We start from the raw sequence: 22919 nt of genomic DNA on the forward strand, positions 1-22919 counted from the left end.
TGAAACATAAGCACTAAATATACACAGACAAACAATCTAATCAAGATAACAAGCGGGCGTGGTTAAATGGGAAACACCTGGGGAACTAAATCAACATTATAGACTTAAAAGCAAAGCACACAACAGGAAATAACAAAGTCCACAAGCTCACAGGGAATATATGACAATTATCCTAATTTTAAATATTTTCCACAGCATTATTTCTTGATTGAACGATAGTTGTGCCCTGAAAAAACAAACAAAAACCTGATAAGAGAAACATGTTTTATCTAATTTAAATGCATTCAAGATACCATTAAAGGTGCAGTATGTAATATTGACAGCTAGTGGGTGAACTGGGTATTGCAGTCCAAATTCTGCAGTCCAAAGAGGGTCTATATTATAACTTAATATTATAATAATTAAACAGGATTTTGAACAGTAGCGTTGAGTGGCGCCGCCGGTATGTGTACACTCATAGAAAACAATGTGTTCGAAGACATGGCGTGGCGCTGCTCTTCTCGTCTGGTGTGTGTGACTGTGTTCAGTCAAACCCTGTCAGAAGGCGGTCGACCACCGGACAAGGCTGTCACGCAGCTAGATAAACTCACAGGTATCGCACACAAGAGGCGTACTGACTGAATGTTGAATTTACTTAAAATATTCATTCCTACTAGTAGCCTCGATACATTAGCAAACTAATTTTAGCTAATTTCTTACCTATCAAGGAGAAAATTAGCCAATTCAGAATTTATTTTGAAATCTTTGAAAGTCTCCATCTCTCAAGCGCATCTCCAATATTTATACAGCTTTTATTAGGCCTATACTTTTGATCATCCAGCTTTTTAGGATGGATAGAATGTACGATTTCTGACCCTTTTCGTTTGCCGGCTTCCATGACTGAAATACGCTGTTTTCTGCGGCGTCCAAATATGATTGGGTAAACTGGCAGTGGGCGGAGTCACACAGACCAAAACAAAGACAGACATTCCGACACGGAACGCACATTTTCAAAGGAGAATAACTAAATCTATAGCATTGTTTCTCAGAGAAACAAGTATGTGAACTTAGCATGTTTCTTAAATTTGCTTTGATATCAGTTGCTCTAGCTAATCATGTGACTATGGTGGCTGGTGTCTCTATTTTCACGTTCTGTGTAATAGAATCGCCAATAACCAGGGTACTTTCAACAGGATTATCAGTGGGGAAAACTTTTTGATGTCCTCTTATATGTCAAAATATCACGGCAGATTTGTTTTCTATATGAATATATTGTAAAATGTAAATGTTGATCCTTCAGAAATCATTCTAATATGTTGATTTGCTGCTCAAGTAACATTTACGATTATTATCAATGTTGAAAACGGTTGTATTGCGTAATTTTTTTTGTGAAATATTGATTCTTTGATGAATAGTTTAAAAGATTAGCATTTATTAGTAGCCTGAGTTTGACTGGAAGTGTCATCAACAGGTGAAATTCTCAACTCATTCAACTGGATAGAAGTTTATTAGTCAATGTGAAACACAAGTATTGAGTCAATAGCTGGTTGTAATTGCAACTACATGTGTCACACTGAGCCGAATATAGATGATCTCATTCACATCTTCAACTCCAACTTCAGAAACTGTAACACTGCACAATCTCACAGCGCCCTCTAGTGTTACACAAGCCTATATCATAAATGCATATCAAATACATAAATACTGCAAACAAACCTGCTAAAAGAAACATTTAGTAGCATACCATTGATATATTTATGTAGAATGACCAAATACATTTTCATACACGAACAAAATATTTAATAACTAGGGTTACAGTTACCCTGAACTTACAATACGAGAAAAAAAAAAAAGACTTTCAAAGAAGCTTCCAGTGATGATGTTCAAGCACGTGTTAAATTAAGTTTTGTTTAAAATGTCTTAAATGCTAATGATCCCAGTTATGATCCAATTATGAGTTATTGTATCTCCTCACCATACAACATCTTAGACAGATTATTATTGAACACGACTAGTATTCTGACTTTCTGCTGTTGACTTAATAGCTGTCTAAGAGACAACATGGTTTTCTGTCTTAAAAAGACTAATTATAAACATTTTCCACAGCATTGAATTGAACGATGGTTGTGGTGGAGCCGGACCTTTCTGGATCATCAGAGAAATGACCTTCTATGTCTTTGTGAATGTGGTAGTAATACAGGAAGAGGAAAAACCCTGGAAAAAAATCATAGAACGTTTATTCTGCTAATTATGCCTCCTCAAATACATTTCACAGATTTAAAGTTGTTTGCATGATTTTTTTAAACTGTAACCAATAAAAAAATCAACTCCCACTGCAACCCTTATAATTAATTATATATTTTGAAAAAATAATTATTATTTTGAAAATAATTTGCTGAAATCTGTTAGAAAAATAGAAGCATTCTACTAAACCAAATGTAATGATGCATGTGATTGTTTCTCACCTTGAAACGAGTTCAACACGGTGAAGATGTAATATGAGGGAATGAGCATCGGTCCATAACTGAAGAACGCCACAGCCCACGTCAGGCCGAAGAGCAGGAACAAACTCAACACCATCATGAGCTGCTTTCTGAACGTCTTTCTCTTGCCGTCAGGCGCTCTTATGCGTCGGGATTGGACAATCTTAGTGACGATCATGATGAAGATTCCAGTTGTGAAGATGAAGACTAAAGCGTAGTAGCCAATGTTCACTATGTAGTGAATTAAAGGATCTGTAATCCAGCACCTATAGTTAGAAGAGAGTGAAATATAATTAAGACAATCAGAAGGCACTTAAAGTGCCCCTAATATGCTTTTTCAAATATTATCTTTGATGTAGAGTGTCACAGAGCTGTTTGTGAAGGTAAAGAGTCTGCAAAGTTTCACAGATCAAAGTGCAGATAAATGGAGTTATTGTCTCCTAAAAGAAAGAAACTATACTGAACTGCCTGAAACGAGTCATCAGTAATTCCAGTCTCACTTCCTTCTGAACCTAAGTAGATTTTAATGCCTGCCAGTGTTGTCAAAAATATTTATATTTTGATATGTATTGATTCTGAAATATTTGAAACTGTTCCAATAACTCCTTTTCTGCAGTATTGATATACCGATACTACCTGCGTGTTGTCTCTCTCTATTCTCTCCGGCAGCGAATTGACACACACTGGCCTCCTCTCACTCACTCTTCTAATTCTTCCCGGTTTAATAGTGCTTATATTGCACAAAAGCACGTACCTCTAACCGATGGCGTACTGATTACACATTAAGCCGCCTCTCAATCAACTCGCAAGTACCAAATTGACTTCTTTTTGAAGTCTTATTGTGCTTAAACTATCAAATACACACAAATGTCAAAATGCCCGTCTTGTAGAGTATTCAGATAAATACAGTCAGTTTTGGAACGTAAATAGTTATTTACCAAATTATCAAAGAATTATGAAATAAAAACAAATTATTTGAATGGCGGTGTATATATTTTCCCCGTGGTGTCAAATATCGATATTCTACAAGGTATCGTATCGAAGTTGGAAATTCCAGTATTATGACAACACTATTGCCAGCCTATGGTCTCCATTGGCTGCCGCCTGCCGGCGAACAGCGTCTCTTAGCGCCGCCCTCTAACACTGTAGTTTATCTGAGACTGGAAGAGTTTGGTTCGTGTTGTTCATGTCAAGAAGACGCTGTTTTCTGCTGACAAAGCAAATCCACTTTGATGAGACTGATATGGTAAAACCCACCCCATTGTTACTGTTCATATCACTGTTTATCAAGAGCTGAGATTCAGATATGATAAAATAAGTGTTTGGTTTCTGACCAATCACCGCAGACTGAGATGTCTGACCAATCAGAGCAGAGCAGCTCTCAGAAAGGCAGGGTTTAGAGAGACTGAATCCTTGATCGAACTGTTTCAGACACTGAGAGAAAAGAGCTGATGCTGTAATGGATATTATAAGAAAATTAGTTTTTATTTTTAACCTGGATCCATGTAAACCTATTGTAGGAGACTCCAAAACAACATTAGGAGCATGAAAAGCTTAATTAATTCATATATTTGAGACATAAAAAAAAAAAAAACGTACATTCGTGTTTTTCCAGATGTTGCATTTATAGTCATTGTTTTATATCCTCCTATTGAAACAACAGCTACGACTATCGGTGCCGGAAGCACTGAAAACACACAGAGAACATTTTCATTACTTGAAATAAACTAAAATACATAGCCTACTATACCTTAAGCTAGTTGCCAAGGAAACATTTCTCATATTTAATTTAACTTAATGTACTTAAATTACTAAAATTCATTAAAACACCACGTAATGAAGACAAGCTGCTCAAGTAAAGGTAAAAAATATCATCAAAGTATCATGACAGGAGTTCATATGACTTTTTCGGGTGAACTTGAGTTTACAGTCTGACTTGCTGGTTTTTGTTTTTTTAAAAATGATTTCTTAAGGCAAAAGTATAACAGGAGTTTTGTTCATATAACTCACTCCAGCCGAACACGGTGATCTTCCTCATGTAGTTTGTGATGGTGACGTTCTGTCTGATGAGCCATAAGTACATATGAAGAGCTTGAATGAAGAACCAGGTGAATGTAGTCAGCATGGAGTAATGCATGAGCAGCGCTATGAAGACACACGCAGCCTTGTCTTCTGTGTTGGCGACGCTCTCGTTTGACAAAAAGGATAAATTCAGGAGAAATAAAGCCACAAACATGTTCATCAAGATCTTCGTGGCCTGGTTTGATCTGGCTTTCCTGTTCAAAGATAAAAACAACCTGTATTTGTAACATATTTATGCATCCAGCGAAGCTTTTATGCAAAAGAGGAACAAAAGCAGCTTGTCAAAAACTTAAAGTAACTGTATGTTATATTTTAAGAGACTCTACCGTAACAGGAAATGCATGAACAGAGCGACGGATAGAAAAAACATGGAGATGCCGCAGCCGATAGAAGAGATGAAGCTCAATGAGTCCACATACGGCGCTGTGATGTTTGGATTTACATCTGGAGGAGACTGAGCAGAGAAAACAATGGAAACAACCCTTTTAAAACCCTGTTAGCAAGAATCAGATCTAGGGCTGTCGCTAACGATTACTTTGGTAATCGAGTAATCATTCGTTTATTTTGACTATTAATTGAGTAATCAGATATTTTTTGTGCTAATAAAAATAGACTTAAGCAAATACCTAAGCCTTTAAAATGACTTAAATAATAACAAAGAGACAGTAATATTTGGTTCAAATAAAGTATCATATGGTTTTATAAAACGACACTGTTAAAATACATAATGTAAACAATTATCTTATTCACATTATGTATTATAACAGATGCCTGCAGAAGGGCGCCAATGGCTTGGTGTTGTTACACTTTACAGCAACTCAAATCCTTGTTTAATATTAGCCAAACGAAATTTAATTCAAATGTTTACTTACATTTAAACTCACAAAGCACATATTTATTTAATTGAATCGCAGCCTTTGTGAATTCACAATAGTACTATGCCATAGTATGCTTTTTAAACGATTTTAATACATCGTGCAGCCTTAGAAAACAGTGCAGGCATTTGTCTAATAATGCAGTTCATGAATTCTCATCTGTGGAATGCGCCACTTCCGGTATTTTGCCGGTTACTCAACACGGGTAAATTGCAATCGAGGATTTTTTCAAATCAAGTACTCTAATTTAATGGAGTAATCGTGACAGCCCTAATCAGATCTTTACATTTTAAATGCATATATCTGTTAAGTCTCTTTAGTGATCTTTTACCAGTTCAGTAGCTAAAAGACTCTGATATTGATTTCATGGGGTCTTTAAATGAAACTCTGAGAAGCTTCTCACCATCAGCACTGCAAAGAATGTCAGATGCGAACACGAGCACTTTATGGTGTTGTTGATTTTTACTGTCTCACAGCCGGACGTCGTCCATGTAAGATTTCCTTTGAAGAAAAGAGAGAGAGGAATGAAATATATAAAATTAGTTAGGTTTGCTGATGGGAACTGATCAATACATCCATAAATAAATGTACCTTTGCCATCCCAAGAACTGCAGGACGCCTCACCGACCTGTAAGAACATTTTTATTGTGCTTTTGAAGTGTCTAATTAATACATTATATATATATATATATATATAAAAAGTTTCGGAACAAAACCTTCATTACCAGATCTTTCTGTGTAAAGAACATTTCTATATTGTTGGTAAGGTTGGAGATATTGGCACTCATCGTTATTCCATAAACCTCATTGTTCAAAACAGTGTAATTTTTTGTTTCATCCTAAATAAGAAATAGAGCAAATCAAATATAAATGTGTGAATACAATAGATCAAGAAACATTTGTTAAAAGCTTAGTTTTAACACAAAAATGTCTCTTATGCTGTTATATTTTCACTGGAACACAAAAATTTAATTTGTATCTCTTTTCAAACAATAATTCATAGTCACAAAAAGGATAAAAACAAAATAGAAGCATCATAACAATAGTGAACATGACAGTGTACCCAGTGCTTAATTTGTAAATAAATAATTGCCGGATCAAAAACAGCATTTAAAAGGCACTGTGACCGACACTGACCATACAACTTAAGTTTTCCCGGAACATACAAGTGTCTGCACAGCCCTAACTACAGCCTAGTGTAATATTCTGTCATGTATAGCTATGTTGAGACCAAAACTCATTCAGTTGACCAGTTTATGATATTCTCTCACGGACGACGTAGTTGCATTTTCCATTACATTGATTTCTGATTCTGACTGATCTAACTCCCGTTCCTCGTATAATAATAATAATTCATAATAATAATTCATTACATTTATGTTGCGCTTTTTTCTCGGCACTCGGAAGTGCTTTACATAGAAGGGGGAATCTCCTCAACCACCACCAATGTGCAGCATCACCTGAATGATGCGACGGCAGTCATACTGCGCCAGAACGCCAGCCACACACTCACCAGCTTATTGGTGGAGAGGAGACCGAGTGATAGAGCCAATCAGTATATGGGGATGATTAGGAGGCCATGATGGACAGAGGCCATTGGGCACATTTGGCAAGGATGCCGGGGTTAAACCTCTACTCTTTCGAAAGACATCCTGGGATTTTTTTTTGTGACCACAGAGAGTCAGGACCTCGGTTTAACGTCTCATCCGAAGGACGGTGCTCTTTGACAGTAAAGTGTTCCCCATCACTACACTGGGGCGTTAGGACCCACTCAGACCACAGGGTGTGCACCCCGTGTTGGCCTCACTAACACCCCTTCCAGCAGCAACCTGGCTTTTTCAGTAGTCTCCTATCCAGTTACTAACCAGGCTCAACTCTGCTTGGCTTCAATGGGCAACCAGTCTTGGGCTACAGGGTGATATGGCTGCTGGCATCCCCTGGTATCTCCTGCTACATAGGGATGCACCATTATGAAAACTTTTGCCGATACCGATAACCAATATTTTTTTAGATTTGAAAGCCGATAACCGATATATTTGCAGATAAATCTAAATTCAAATTTTGATATACTTTGATAGCCTGTATACATAACAAAGACTCACCATTAAAAGCCATGTCTCAAACAGTTCAACATAAATCAAACATATATAGTATAGTAGCCTAGTTTGAAGCAGTGTAAGATTCCTTAACTTTTCAAATTAATTTTACACTCCTATGGACAACTTTCTTTATTAAAAAATGGTAACACTTTATAATAAGGTTTCATTTAAGCCGCGTTTCCACTGCAGGAACTTTCCCCAGGAACTAGGAACTTTTAGGTGGAACCAGGGCCTAAATGAAGTTCCGGGTAAATATTTCACCCTCCGAAAGTCCCTGCTCGCGAGGTAGTACTTTTTCAACATTCAGGAACTTTCAGGGGTGGGACTTGGGCGCTGAACATGCTGATTTTTTTTTAGTTCATGCCACATTTTCATTGGTTGACTCCACGCAGCATTTTATTCAACCACAATCTGTTGCGGTGTGTGCAGTAACAGTCATCTGCTATTTGAATCAACAATGGAGTTTAAAAAATACGACAGATGGGCCGACAACGAGGTTCAGGCTTTATTTAACCCTCTGATGGTCTTCGTTTAGCAGTCACACTGGGGGCCTTCCCGGTCATAAATGACCGGACACCTAAAAATGAAACTTCCTCCATCCCAGTAAAAACCAATGCAATTTATTTTTGTTCTATAATATTTATTCTTTTTAATTTAGAATTTTGAGACAATTTGATTGAACATTAATATTTATGTAATATTTATAGTCCATTTTTTGCCATTGAAAATAATGATAAATTTTTTTTTTGATTTAAAAAAATAAAAAATAATTCTATGCAGTATTTTCGGGTAAAATAGAGACTAGGCTTTCAGAAAAAAAATTAAAATAAAAAAATTAATCAATTTATTAAACATAAAATTAAATAAAACATGTTATTGCATGGGTTTACCACCAGATGCCTGTATAGCTCTAAATGGAGATGTTTGTGAATTCTAGTTGTTTTTAGACCAAATTACTTACTTTTAAGATGTGGATTGAATGTATTTTTTTTAGAAATTCTCAAATAATACTTTTTGCCAAGGTTTATAACACTTTATTAATTATTATTTTAATAATTTTAATAATTATTATATTAATTATATATACATATATTAATTATAATTATTAATTATGTTATGTTTTTCACTCTTGATGTTTTAGAGCTTCACCCCTTCATTGCTGAGCACTTTTTTTCTGCATCGTGGCTGATTTGTAGAGAATTTTTGTGTTTTTGTCAATTTCCCATTCATTTCCTATGGGGGTAATTTTGACCAAAGACCAAAATCATGACTAATTTTTTTACGACCACTTAGCATGCTCGGATCATGAACTCATTTTTTTGTATGTTCACATACCTAATGCCAGAAAAGTCACCAAGTTTCGTAATATTCTGATGAAGCTGTGATTTTTAAAAATTCAAAACAGATTTTTGTAGTCTGAATTTATTGGTGTGTATGTGTATAAAAGTGTGTTTGTATGTGTGTGTGTGTGGGTGGGTGTGAATTTTTTGCACTCTTGATGTTGTAGAGTGTCACCCCTTTACTGCGGTGTACTTTTTTTTAGAATCGTGGCCGATTTGTAGATTGTACAGTCAAAAGTTCAGAGAATTTTTGCGTTTTTGTAAATTTCCCATTCATTTCCTATGGGTCGGTCATTTTTGACCGAAGACCACGAAAGGGACTATTTTTTTTACGGCCACTTAGCATGCTCGGATCATGACCTCAATTTTTTTTTGTATTCACATACCTAATCCCAGAAAAGTCACCAAGTATCATAACCTTCCGATGAAGCTGTGATTTTTAAAAATTAAAAACAGAAAATTATTCGGTCAGAAGTGACCGAAGACCATCAGAGGGTTAAGCTTAAATTCAGAGGATGAAATCCAGTGGGAACTGTAAAGTCACACGCAGTCCAGGTCACCAGACTATCTGGCTAATCTTCATGGTACTTAAAGGGATACTCCACCTCTGGAAAGATGAATGTGTATTTAAATTGGGTCATTTATGTAGAAGAAATGTGAAATTATTTTTGAATTTGGAGCATTCTAGACTGAGAAAAGCCAGAAATTTAATTTTTGGCTCATGTGGCTGAAAGACAACAACTCCCAGAATGCACTTGCTTCGCTGCTCTACGAGGCCACTCCTAAGCCACGCCTACCGGTTAGAGAGCAGTTGTAAACAATAAAGCTAACTAGTCTCCGTGAGTCTGCCCGGGTTTTTGAGATCGCATCGCACAAAATGTCCGGGATTCGGCTTTTGCGTTCTACAGTCGCCATTCATCATGTTTACTGTGGCGAGCAGGACGAGGCTAGGCCCGCGGGAGAACGACGCGAGGCCGGTGGCGTGATTACTGATGACCGACACCTGTGAGGCACTGGTCTCTCACGGAGGAGCGGGCATTTTCTTAGCAATGGTAAAACGCACATCAACCTATCACGCCACCGGCCTTGCGTCTTTCAACCGCGGCCCTAGCCTCGTCCTGCTCGCCACAGTAAACATGATGAATGGCGACTGTAGAACGCAAAAGCGGTGGCGTGATTACTGATGAGCGCCTGTGAGACGCACCGGTCTCGTATCTCTCACGGAGGAGCGGGTATTTTCTTAGCAATGGTAAAACGCACATCAACCGATCACTTGTTTAGCGTTCATGTAAACACTACATTCAGATTCACCAATCGGAATGAATTCAGTTAGATTGAAACAAAAGGTGTGCATGTAAACAATGAATGGCGACCGTAGAAAGCAAAGCCGAATCCCGGACATTTTGGACGATCTCGACGGCCGGACATGCAGGTTTCTGCCGGTGAAATCAAACGCACTGGCACTGATCTGTGATAGGTCTGTTAGCGCATTAGGTACAACCCCCTATGGGCGGATTTGAAAGGGTGGGAACTAGTGCTTGTAGTCTTAACAGAAATCCCCCCCTCTTACACTTCCTCCTACAATGACGCAAAATGACGATTTTTGCGTCATTGTAGGAGGAAGTGTAAAGAGGTAAATACAGATTCCTCTCGTCTCAGGGGAAAATGAGAAAATGTTGCACGACCATTCAATAGTATGACTGGGTTTCTAACATCGCAAAGCTTAATGCAAATGGGTGGAGTGTTCCTTTAAGACCACGGTGGAAACACGGCTAGCAACAGCTCTGGGGGAAAAAAGTTCCTGGTAAAATTGTTCCAGGTAATTTCTGTAGAAACGCGGCTTTTGTTAGCATTAATTAACATGAACCAACAATTAAAGGGTTAGTTCACCCAAAAATGAAAATTCTGTCAGTAATTACTCACCCTCATGTTGTTCCAACCCCGTAAGACCTTCGTTCATCTTCGGAACACAAATTAAGATATTTTTGATTAAATCTGAGAGTTGTCTAACTCCTCCATAGGCTTCTAAGGAACCGAAACTTGCTGGCCCAGAAAATGTATTAAAGACATCGTTAATATCCCTCTGGGGACCAAAAACGCGCCCGCGCGTTTTGCTCGTTTTTTTTTTTTAGCAATGAAAATAAACACTAAATGCTCTGTTAATTTTGATCTTTCATTTTCGTGTAATACATCAGTCGATCCTGTTCAGTTTCTATTTTTTTTTTCTGTATACTCACAATAAAAATAAAGTGTTTTGCTTTTTGACAAATAAAGAAAATTTAACATGATGCGATTTCTGCCTTCTCTCTGTCAGTAAACTCCCATTTGAAACGCGTTCGAAAATGATCTATAACTCCGCGAAAATTCAGTCAAACAGGCAAACAGACCCACGGGCATAAAGCTTGAGATCGCATCTTTTAAATGAAGTAATTTATATAAAAAACAAATATTCTCAGCTTCTGTAATCTGTATAAAAAGAGAGCGACTCCAGTCGAGCTCATTACGAGCCATTCAAAAGTAATTTGACCACTCCCCGGAGAGCGTTGTCATGAAGGCTTAACTCCATAGACGCGCTCTTTCCGCCACAATGTGCTCGTCGCGCTGAAACACTGGCGAACACGAATTCACAGCATTTTTTTTTTTTGTCAATCTACTGAATTTTCCGTCAACGATACCAGGGACACCGAAACACCGGGGAACATGAAATTTGGTGAGCATGTAGCCCCACTAGACTTTTACGGAAAAATTTCTTTTGGTCCCCGGGGGCCACTCCCCCCCCGCGCTGGGCCCCCCCCAAACCCAAAAAATGCAGTTTTTCCAAAATAACTACCTGAACCGTGGCACCGAGGATGAAGAAATTTGCAAAGTATGTTGGTCTTAAGGGCCCACATCAACCCAGCCCATAATCGATTGTCAAAGTTTTTTAGTTTTTTTTTCCCGTCAATCTACTGAATTTTCCGTCAACGATACCAGGGACACCGAAACACCGGGGAACATGAAATTTGGTGGGCATGTAGCCCCACTAGACTTTTACGAAAAAATTTCGTTTGGTCCCCGGGGGCCACTCCCCCCCCCGCGCTGGGCCCCACCAAACCCAAAAAATTCCGTTTTTCCTAAATAACTACTTGAACCGTGGAACCGAGGATGAAGACATTTTTATGGTATGTTGGTCTTAAGGGCCCACATCAACCTAGCCCATAATCACTCATTTGTGATTTGCGCCCCTCCCATAAAAAATGAAAATGCAATATTATTCTGCTTTAATCGCCCCTATCTTCAGTGGAGATGTTCAGAACTGCACCATATTTCATGTGTATGATTAACTTGACATCCTCTGGGGGTATGCTAAGTTTCGTAGAATTTCATCAATGGGGGGTATAAAATAAATTAATTTATGTGCACATTTAGTGACTGTACACTCATCGGCCTGTAGATGGTGCTGTTGAGCGAAGGGTTGCTGGTTTAAGATGATACTGTCACACACACACATGCAGGAATACAAACAAACGCAAGCATGCACACACACTGACATCCACACGCACAGACACACACCCATACACACACATACAAATCCACATGCACAGACGCGCACACACAAACACACACACATACACACACACACACACAGACAGACATGCACATACTACTACTTTTTTTAGGTATATACATAAACACGGAATACAGCCAAATTGCTCCACGTCATTTATTTTTGTGGAAAGCCAGTGCAGGCCTGAGCGGCGGTCATATTTTGTACCGCCATGCGGTACATCTAGTTTTACAGGCGGGTTCTTATTATAATGTTATGAAGCCTATGTGATAGATTTGTGCTGCACATGTTGCACATAACTTTATCTTCCTTTTTGAAGTGATTCCAATCATTCAAAACTATCACGGCGAACAGCGCGCATCTCTCAGCTGAAGTAAATAATCTATCATCTATCGGCCTTGATATATCGGCCTAATTTTCTTATCAGATCGATAATGATATCATCAAAAATGACCATTTATCAGCCGATATTGATATGTGGTCGATATATCGTGCATCCCTACTGATTATTATTAGCAGTTCCATCTTCGGGATCTCTTTTAAACAGAAACACTACCAGCTTTACTCGTGGATATGGAAAATTTAAATATGATTGACTTTCTTTTTGACATATTGGCGATATGAACTTATTTATATTAGAATGATGCATCAGGTACACTCTCTCTAAACTTGATGCAACTCTCCAAACATTTTGGTTTACTGTGTGCAAAACAATAAGCAGTAAGCACCAACCAATAATAGTGATTTTGAACTTAAGAAAGCTGATAAAAACGTCTCAGGTTACGTATGTAACCCTGGTTCCCTGATAGGGAACAAGACGCTGCGTTTGAGACGCGGTGGGAACGCTCTGCGTGATTGCGTCGTGAAGCACGTGTATAATCAGTCCAATGGAACGAAGGAACGTCATCAGTGACGTCACCGACCAGGAAGGTATAAATAACCCTTGAGATCAGATCAAACCAGCTTCTGATAAGCCTGAAGCAAGTCGATCAAGGCAAGCAGGAAGTATGGCAGGCGAACGCAGCGTCTCGTTCCCTATCAGGGAACCAGGGTTACATACGTAACCTGAGACGTTCCCTTTCAAGGGAACTCGAGCTGCGTTTGAGACGCGGTGGGAACCCCATACCCACTCAGCCATAATGACGATGTGCCTGTTCTGTATGAAGTACCCTGAGCATACTAAGAAGCAAGCAACCTGACCCCAGGAGTGGAGAGGTCCAAGTCATAAAATCTCACAAACGTATGCGGGGAGGACCATCCTGCCGCATTACAAATGTCTAAAAGGGAAACTCCCGAAATTAAAGCCGTAGAGGCAGCCATACTCCTCGTAGAATGGGCCCGAACAGTCAAAGGTGAAGGCTGTCCGGCCGCTTCATATGCCAGTGAAATAGCCTCAACTATCCACTTACTCATAATCTGTTTTGATGCAGGACACCCTTTCTTAGGTGCTCCGAAGCAGACAAATAATTGTTCCGATTTACGCCACAGGGCAGCTCTGTGGACGTAAGCATCCAACGCCCGCACAGGGCATAACAGATTCAGGTTTTCCTGGTCTGGGGTATTAAATGGTGGAGGATAAAAGGCCTGCAGCACAATTGGGCCCCCAACATTAGTAGGGACCTTAGGAATGTAACCCAGTCTAGGGTGAAGAAATGCTTTCACCATACCAGGTGCAAATTCCAGACACGATGGAGCCACCGACAAGGCTTGTAAATCACCAATTCTCTTGATAGAGGAAATAGCAAGAAGAAATAAAGTTTTTAGAGTAAGGAACTTTTCTGAAACCTCCTCAATGGGCTCGAAGGGAGCCAAAGCCAGACCCTCAAGTACAATGGCCAAATCCCATGCCGGTGCTCTAGAGTGCAATACAGGTCTCAACCTCAAAGTGCCACGGAGAAAACGAATAATTAGAGGATCTCTCCCAACTGAAGTACCCGCCAGAGGGGTATGATATGCAGATATAGCCGCTACGTACACCTTTAAGGTGGAAGGAGATAATCCAGCAGAGAAACGGTCTTGTAGAAAATCGAGAACTGTACCAATAGGGCAGTTAACAGGATTCAAATTACGATCTCTACACCATGTAGAAAATAGTTTCCATTTCAAAGCATAAAGTTTCCTCGTGGAAGGAGCTCTGGATTGAAGGATAGTCTCAACGACCTCAGTCGAGAGACCAGATTCTATGAGCTGGGCCCCCTCAGAGGCCAAGCCCACAACTTCCACAACTCTGGGCGAGGGTGAAATATCGTGCCCTTCGCTTGGGACAGCAGGTCCCTCCTGACGGGAATCTCCATCGGAGAGCCGTCCAGAAGTGATACCAGATCCGAGAACCAAACTCGGGTTGGCCAGTACGGAGCTATTAATAGTAGATGAGCCCCTTCCCGGCGAACTCTCTCCAGAACTCCCGGGAGCATAGATACTGGGGGGAACCCGTACAGATGTAGCCTCGGCCACACCTGCACCATTGCATCCAGTCCGAGAGGGGCTGGATGTGTGAGGGAGAACCAAAGAGGACAATGGGTTGAGTCTGATGATGCGAAAAGGTCGACTCGGGCTCGCCCATATTTCTCCCACAGAAGCTCCACCACCTCGGGGTGAAGCCTCCACTCCCCGGGCCTCAGCCCCTGTCTTGACAGAATATCTGCTCCTACATTCAGATGCCCCGGAATATATACTGCCCTGAGGGACAGTAATTTCCCCTGGGCCCATAGGAGGATCTGATGAGCCAGCTTGCACAGTGGTCGAGACCTCAGACCCCCCTGATGGTTGATGTATGAGACCACCGACGTGTTGTCCGTGCGGACCAACACGTGGTGGCCTCTCAGGTCTGGCAGGAAGTGTTTCAGAGCATAAAATACGGCCATCATTTCTAAACAATTTATGTGCCAAGACAGATGATGGTCCCGCCAAAGACCTGATACTGAGCGTCCGCTCATGACTGCGCCCCACCCCGTGAGGGAAGCGTCTGTCGAAAGCGTTACGCGTCGACAAGACACCCCCAACACTGGGCCCTGGGCGAGGAACCAAGGTTTCTTCCACATGACCAAAGCACGAAGGCATCGCCGCGTGACCTTGATCATGCGAAACGGATTTCCCCTCGGGGAAAACCCCCTGGTCCTGAGCCACCACTGCAAAGGTCTCATGTACAGAAGGCCAAAAGTAATTACGTTGGACGCCGCTGCCATGAGCCCCAACAATCTTTGAAATTGTTTGACAGTGAGTGACTGGCCTAGTTTTACCCCTTTTACGGCTGTGAGAATCGCTGATATTCGCGCAGGAGACAGACGTGCCTGCATTGTTATTGAATCCCAAATTACTCCTAGAAAAGTGGTCCTCTGTGCTGGGAGGAGCACACTCTTTTTGGAGTTGAGCCGTAACCCCAACTTTTCTATATGAGCCAGAACGACACCTCGATGCCGAACTGCCATCTGCTCTGACTGAGCAAGAATCAACCAATCGTCTAGATAGTTTAATATGCGAATGCCCTGGAGTCTCAGTGGAGCCAGCGCTGCATCCACACATTTTGTAAAAGTGCGGGGTGATAAACCTAGGCCGAAGGGAAGAACCCGATATTGGTATGCTTCGCCCCCGAAAGCAAACCTCAGGAACTTCCTGTGATGAGGATGAATCGATACATGGAAGTATGCGTCCTTCAAGTCTATTGTCACAAACCAGTCCTCGGACTGAATCTGTGATACAATCTGTTTGAGCGTAAGCATCTTGAACTTGAGTTTCTGTACTCTGCGGTTTAGCTGACGCAGATCTAGAATAGGACGCAACCCCCCATCCTTTTTTGGAACAATGAAATAACGGCTGTAGAACCCTGACTCTCTGCTGGGAGGAGAGACCCTTTCTATAGCTCCTTTTCGAAGAAGCGTCATTACTTCCTGCTCCATAACCAGAGCCTGCTCGGAGTCCACCACTGTGGGCAGAACCCCCTGGAATCTGGGCGGACACGACCCGAACTGAATTCTGTAACCCTTTTCCACTACATGCAGGACCCATTGAGAAATATTTGGTAGAAGTTTCCACGCTACCAGAAATTCTGCTAAGGGAACCAGCCTCTCGAGACTGGCCTCTGGATTTAGTCGAACAGACATTTCGGTGCCCTGAAGCGGCGAACCGGCAGGGAACAACCGAACTGACCGTTCTACGACCCTCCTCGGAGGATCGCACAGGGACGCTGACACCTCGGTGCCCTGAAACGGCGAACCGGCAGGGAACAACCGATGTGGCAGCGCTGCGGCTCTCCTCAGAGAACCGCCCCCCAGAGGGCGCGGAGGAGAAACGATTCCTCGGAACCGTCCCTCCCCCGAGGGGACCACCCTCAACATTTTGACACCTTGGGCGTCAGGACTTCTTCTTGTCCCAAGCCTTTTTAGAGATGACAGTCCTCAGATCTTGTCTACCTCTAACTGACTTGAACTGCGGCCGCCCCCTGGGCTCCCCAGGCTGTGGCGGAGCCCGAGAGGCGACGCTTTGTTTTTGTTGAACTCTATACTGCTGCTGTTGTGAGGAGCTCGTAGACGGTCGGGACTGCTCTGGTTTGACATTAGCAGTCCCTGGGACACTGGATCGGCGAGGAAGAAACCTCTGGAATGCCGCTGCTTGTTTTTTAGATTCAGTAAATCTATCTACAACACAATTTATAGCATCGCCGAACAAACTCGAAGGCGAAAGCGGGGCATCCAGAAGAACAGATCTATCTTTATCTTTTATATCAGACAAATTTAACCATAAATGGCGCTCCGTGGCCACCAGGGCTGCCATAGAACGGCCCACAGATTTAGCCGTCTCCTTGGTGGCCCGGAGAGATAGATCTGTCGCCCGACGCAATTCTCGAATTGCGTCAGCACTAACTTCCTCACAATCATCCATGTCCCTCAGCAGGTCAGCCTGATACGCTTGCAATATAGACATAGTATGCAAGCATCCTGCTGCCTGACCTGCTGCCGTATAAGCTTTACCCACCATCATAGAAGTGGCTTTTAATGGCTTGGTGGGTAACGTCGGGGCTTTCAGTGATGACGATGACTCGGGAGAGAGATAGCTCGCAAGCGTCTCTTCCGCCGGAGGCATCGTCAAATAACCATAGTGGGAAATATCTTTAATATTACTATAGTTCAGTGTTTGTGGACTATGCACTCTGAAAGATGCTGGTTTAATCCACGATCTCGACACCTCAGTGTGGAGATCGGGAAAAAACGGCAGTTCCCGACGAGGAGGTCGTGTTTTTGATGGCAAAAAACGTTCATCTAAAAGACTCTTTTTTTGAACAATATCAACATTATCAGTTGGCCATTCAATATTTAACTTGGCAACAGCACGAGTTAAAACCTCCATAAGCTCCTCATCCCCCGAAATACGAGCTGGCGAACACTCGTCTTCAATATTATGTTCAACTTCCACGGCATCCAGTTCCTCAGAACTGGATAGCCGCAACAATGGTGCCTCAACCCGGGGAGGAGAAGCCGCAGAGCGGGCTCCTTCCTGGGCTGAAGCACCGGATTCAGCAGGTAAGGGTTGAGAAAGGGCGGGGCCCGTCTCAAACCCCGCTACTAAATCCATATGCGAACCCCAAGATGAAAGCCTCCGCTGTGCCTCGGCAGCAGCGGGACCCGCACCTCGGGGAACGCGAACCGAACCGTCCTCCTCGAAGAACGCCCGGCGAGAGCGGAGCGTCCGCAAGGACAGCTTAACGCAATGCTCACAGTCAGCTCCCTCGAGAACTGACTGGGCATGCTCCACTCCCAAACAAAAAACACAAAGCAGATGTGTGTCCCCACCCGTGATGAAACGAGGGCAGGGCACAACACAACGCTTGTATTCTTGCTTATTCGCCATTTTATATATATATATATTGAGCTTGACAGACAACAATAAATATGACAGGGACAGATATACAGAGAGCGCTTGTTGAAGACAACAGAAGCTGGTTTGATCTGATCTCAAGGGTTATTTATACCTTCCTGGTCGGTGACGTCACTGATGACGTTCCTTCGTTCCATTGGACTGATTATACACGTGCTTCACGACGCAATCACGCAGAGCGTTCCCACCGCGTCTCAAACGCAGCTCGAGTTCCCTTGAAAGGGAACTATATTTTCTTAGGGCCAATAGCAAAACATAACCTCCAATCTACAGAATGCAAAAATCCAAAATCTGACATTTTCCGGAACAGGATCGGGCTCAAATTAAGCACTGAGTGTACCCATATCCAGCTCTTCTGAGGTCGAAGAGATTTGTCATGATAGAACAAAGATAAGTGACAATTTTTTGCGTGAACTATCCCATAAACTTTCCTTTATTTTTTTAATTGTGAGTACCTTTCCCATGTTTTTGAACCGTAGAACTCCAAGTAACGCGCGTCCATGGTTTTCCAGTCGTGATTTATTAAAGGCCTCGGTGGGAATCTTTACAGACCAGGGAATGTCTGTCTGCAGGTCACTTTGACAATAAGTAACCTGTGAAAAGAAATAGCATAATAAATGAGAAATAATACCATGTTTTATAGTGCTGTAGCGGTGCGTCGATGATGTTGACGCTTCGACGTCAAAATTTCGTCAACGTCATATTTTTGCGTCGACACTTCTTTCTTTCTTTCTTTCTTTCTTTCTTTCTTTCTTTCTTTCTTTCTTTCTTTCTTTCTTGCTTTCTTGCTTTCTTGCTTTTTTGCACCATTCCCGGAGGTACAGCTCGCCACACACACCGCCCGCCGTGTTTTTCTGTCATGTTTTCTCCCTTTCTTTCCAAACCGCGACAAACGCCAGTCTCCTTTCTCTGCAGAATGCTTTAAATCCGCTCAACCAATCACAGCGCACCATTCCACGCATTGTAAACAGTAACGGCGGCGCTTTGAATACACCCGGCATCCTAGTTTACTTTTTGATCAACAAACAAACAAAAAAATGTATACATTTGACGGCATTGATGAACCTGTGGTGGTTTCTGCCGTAGGGAAGAAACGTACGCCATCGAAATCTAATCATTTTTGTAAGGGAAATTAAGAAGATGAGGCACGCGGGAGGAAGAGAAATGCCAACTGTTGCTTGTTCTCACACGACAGCATCAAACTTCTGTCACGCTGACACGTTAACCCCAGGGGATCTTTTAAAAAAACGTTCAATTCTTGTACTCAAAGTCAACGAAAACCGAGCAGGACCAAGCAGGACCATTTTACAGCTGATCACCGTCAAAAAAGTTCAGGAGGTATTTCTTAGCGATGGCTGATTGAATGTATGTTTAGTCCAGAACGTGCCTGTATAGCCTATATGATTAGTATTGACGGAGTTCAGAGGCTGTCATGTGGATCAACTTACTTTGTGTATTTTCAACAGTTTCAATATGAAAAATAACTTTTATATTGATTCAATGGATTAATTGCATTTTGAAAAAAAAAGTGTCATGAATTTATTGCATTTTTGGGGGAAAATAATCCGTTATTTAAATAAATCTTTGAAAATCTAAATCTGGATTTGAATTTTTTATGTTATTATAACCTAAAGATGCTATGTGAAAGTTTGAAACAGAAAATAGTGGTTTTCATCTTGCCACTTTCTTGGTAAAGAAAACACATTTTTTACTCAAATTAATCAAAATGGATTTATCACGTTTATACTATAATATTCAGAAGTAAACATTGTAGCTGACAGAGTGTTTATGTCAGAATGTTTATTTTTAAACCACAACCTTCTTGGGGCTAATCTATCGGACTAACGGTTCGAGAGATATGCGAGTAACAGACAGGATAATTAATTCCAATTAGTCGTTAGTCTAGTCGACTAATCGATCAAATAATCGCCCGACTAATCGTTTAATTAATAATCGTTTACCCCAGCCCTAATGTTTTATTGTTTCTCAAGTCTTACGTTTATCCTGTCTGGATCTGAAGAGTAACATGTGTCTCTGGCTTTTGTGTTCTCGTCTTGTACGTGAATAAGGCCAATAACATCCCCCATGACAATCCGTGCGTTGCTTATATTGTTGTTTCTCATCTCTTCCATCTTAGACTCCAGATTGTTCAAGGCATCTCTGCAAAATTGAAAAATATCTCTGTATTCTGTAATGAAAGTTTTTATTTTAAAAGTCACTGGTAACCACACACTTACGATGCTTTTGAGGGATTAATAGATCCATCCTTGTTTTTTGGATCATCTGCAGTTATATTGTAAGTTGTCTCAAGTTGTCTCACCACTTTTGTGGTGGTGTGTGACAGTGATGTGAAACTTGATGTTGGTTTGTCAGTAGTAGTGTGTGACAGTGATGTGAAACTTGATGTTGGTTTGTCAGTAGTAGTGTGTGACAGTGATGTGAAACTTGATGTTGGTTTGTCAGTAGTAGTGTGTGACAGTGATGTGAAACTTGATGTTGGTTTGTCAGTAGTAGTGTGTGACAGTGATGTGAAACTTGATGTTGATTTGTCAGTAGTAGTGTGTGACAGTGATGTGAAACTTGATGTTGGTTTGTCAGTAGTAGTGTGTGACAGTGATGTGAAACTTGATGTTGGTTTGTCAGTAGTAGTGTGTGACAGTGGTGTGAAACTTGATGTTGATTTGTCAGTAGTAGTGTGTGACAGTGGTGTGAAACTTGATGTTGGTTTGTCAGTAGTAGTGTGTGACAGTGGTGTGAAACTTGATGTTGGTTTGTCAGTAGTAGTAGTGTGTGACAGTGATGTGAAACTTGATGTTGGTTTGTCAGTAGTAGTAGTGTGTGACAGTGATGTGAAACTTGATGTTGGTTTGTCAGTAGTAGTGTGTGACAGTGATGTGAAACTTAATGTTGGTTTGTCAGTAGTAGTGTGTGACAGTGGTGTGAAACTTGATGTTGGTTTGTCAGTAGTAGTAGTGTGTGACAGTGATGTGAAACTTGATGTTGGTTTGTCAGTAGTAGTGTGTGACAGTGATGTGAAACTTAATGTTGGTTTGTCAGTAGTAGTGTGTGACAGTGATGTGAAACTTGATGTTGGTTTGTCAGTAGTAGTGTGTGACAGTGGTGTGAAACTTGATGTTGGTTTGTCAGTAGTAGTGTGTGACAGTGATGTGAAACTTGATGTTGATTTGTCAGTAGTAGTGTGTGACAGTGATGTGAAACTTGATGTTGGTTTGTCAGTAGTAGTGTGTGACAGTGATGTGAAACTTGATGTTGGTTTGTCAGTAGTAGTGTGTGACAGTGGTGTGAAACTTGATGTTGGTTTGTCAGTAGTAGTGTGTGACAGTGGTGTGAAACTTGATGTTGATTTGTCAGTAGTAGTGTGTGACAGTGATGTGAAACTTGATGTTGGTTTGTCAGTAGTAGTGTGTGACAGTGATGTGAAACTTGATGTTGGTTTGTCAGTAGTAGTGTGTGACAGTGGTGTGAAACTTGATGTTGATATGTTAGTGTAAGTGGGTGACAGTGGTGTGACAGTAGTTGATGTTTCTTTAACACAGATGACACACTTCCATACACTCCTTTCAAAATGCAGAACGTATTTACTACTTTCTTCCCCTTCAACACAAAGAAATAAGAGATGGGTTTTAATGAGACATATATGCATTTGTAAAGTGATGTAATATATTGTGTTTTATTTATTTTTTTTAAAATAAACCTATACATGTATTGTAATTTCAGCATGCATATTCATCACAGTTCACATTGGCCTATTCATTTTTGACACACTCCAATCATGAATGACTAAAGAGTCGTACAAAAAAAATGGCAACGGAGAATTCGAGCAGATTGTGTTAATTTGTCTATTCATTTGGTTTATGGTCAAGAAATAAATGCTTCTCAGACCCCCAGCACTGATCTCCCTCATCAGGCACACCTTGATTCAACTTATCTAAAATCATGTTATAAGACATACTTACTTTTGCATGTATTTTTGTCATATGTAGCATTTGTACATCTCTCTTCAGGATCACCAGGGCCAATGTTCTGACAACCTCAAGAGACCATGACAACACATAATTCAACACAAGTTTTCCAGGTGTGTCTAACAGTAGGTTAGTATTCAAGAAAGAAATACTATAGAAATTAATCAAATGTCAAATAACACTGGATAGTCTTCATTGTAAAAATTAAATACAGATTAATGCATACATTTAGTTACAAAAGTTATTCAGTCAAGAGTAGAGAGTGATTTTTGTTGTTGTCTTTTGTTCTTTGATTAACATGACAGACAGCAGCAGGAATATATGCATAGGAGTTTATGCACGGATCCAGTATACTGTTACACAACATGCGTTTTTTTTCTAAACTAAATAAGTTCCGAAACTGACTTTGTTTAACTGAATACTCGCCTTCTAATACAAATTTTGTGTGTATTTGACTGTTTAAGCGCGTTCAATTTGGTACTTGCGACTCACAAGCTGTTTGAGACTGAGAGGCGGCTTGTGCGCTCCACTTATATAGATCTGCCCATGCTTTTGGTGTGCTTTCTTGTGAGTGTAAAGCCTGCGGGAATTGGTAAAATTATATAAAATGTAACTGGAGGGAGTGAGCATTGAACTTCTGCATTGAATTGACAGGGTTTT

At 40.9% G+C, this 22919-nt stretch overlaps 1 protein-coding gene across 1 annotated transcript; it reads right to left on the minus strand.

The window, feature by feature from the left end:
- Nucleotides 1–1463: 1463 nt before the first annotated feature.
- On the minus strand, nt 1464–21550 carry LOC311280991 (adhesion G-protein coupled receptor G2-like). Its single transcript, XM_084393611.1, has 11 exons — nt 20514–21550; nt 20274–20436; nt 18732–18869; nt 6145–6258; nt 6011–6047; nt 5823–5920; nt 4871–4998; nt 4473–4738; nt 4062–4149; nt 2445–2728; nt 1464–2193 (listed from the first exon to the last, which is right to left on the minus strand). Exons 2-11 carry the CDS (start codon nt 20406–20408, stop codon nt 2063–2065), a joined length of 1419 nt encoding a protein of 472 aa, XP_084249737.1. The 5' UTR covers nt 20409–20436; nt 20514–21550; the 3' UTR covers nt 1464–2062.
- Between the last annotated feature and the right edge of the window lie 1369 nt (nt 21551–22919).

This window comes from Rutilus rutilus (assembly GCF_951802725.1).
Source record: "Rutilus rutilus genome assembly, chromosome: 21".
Taxonomy (NCBI): domain Eukaryota; kingdom Metazoa; phylum Chordata; class Actinopteri; order Cypriniformes; family Leuciscidae; genus Rutilus; species Rutilus rutilus.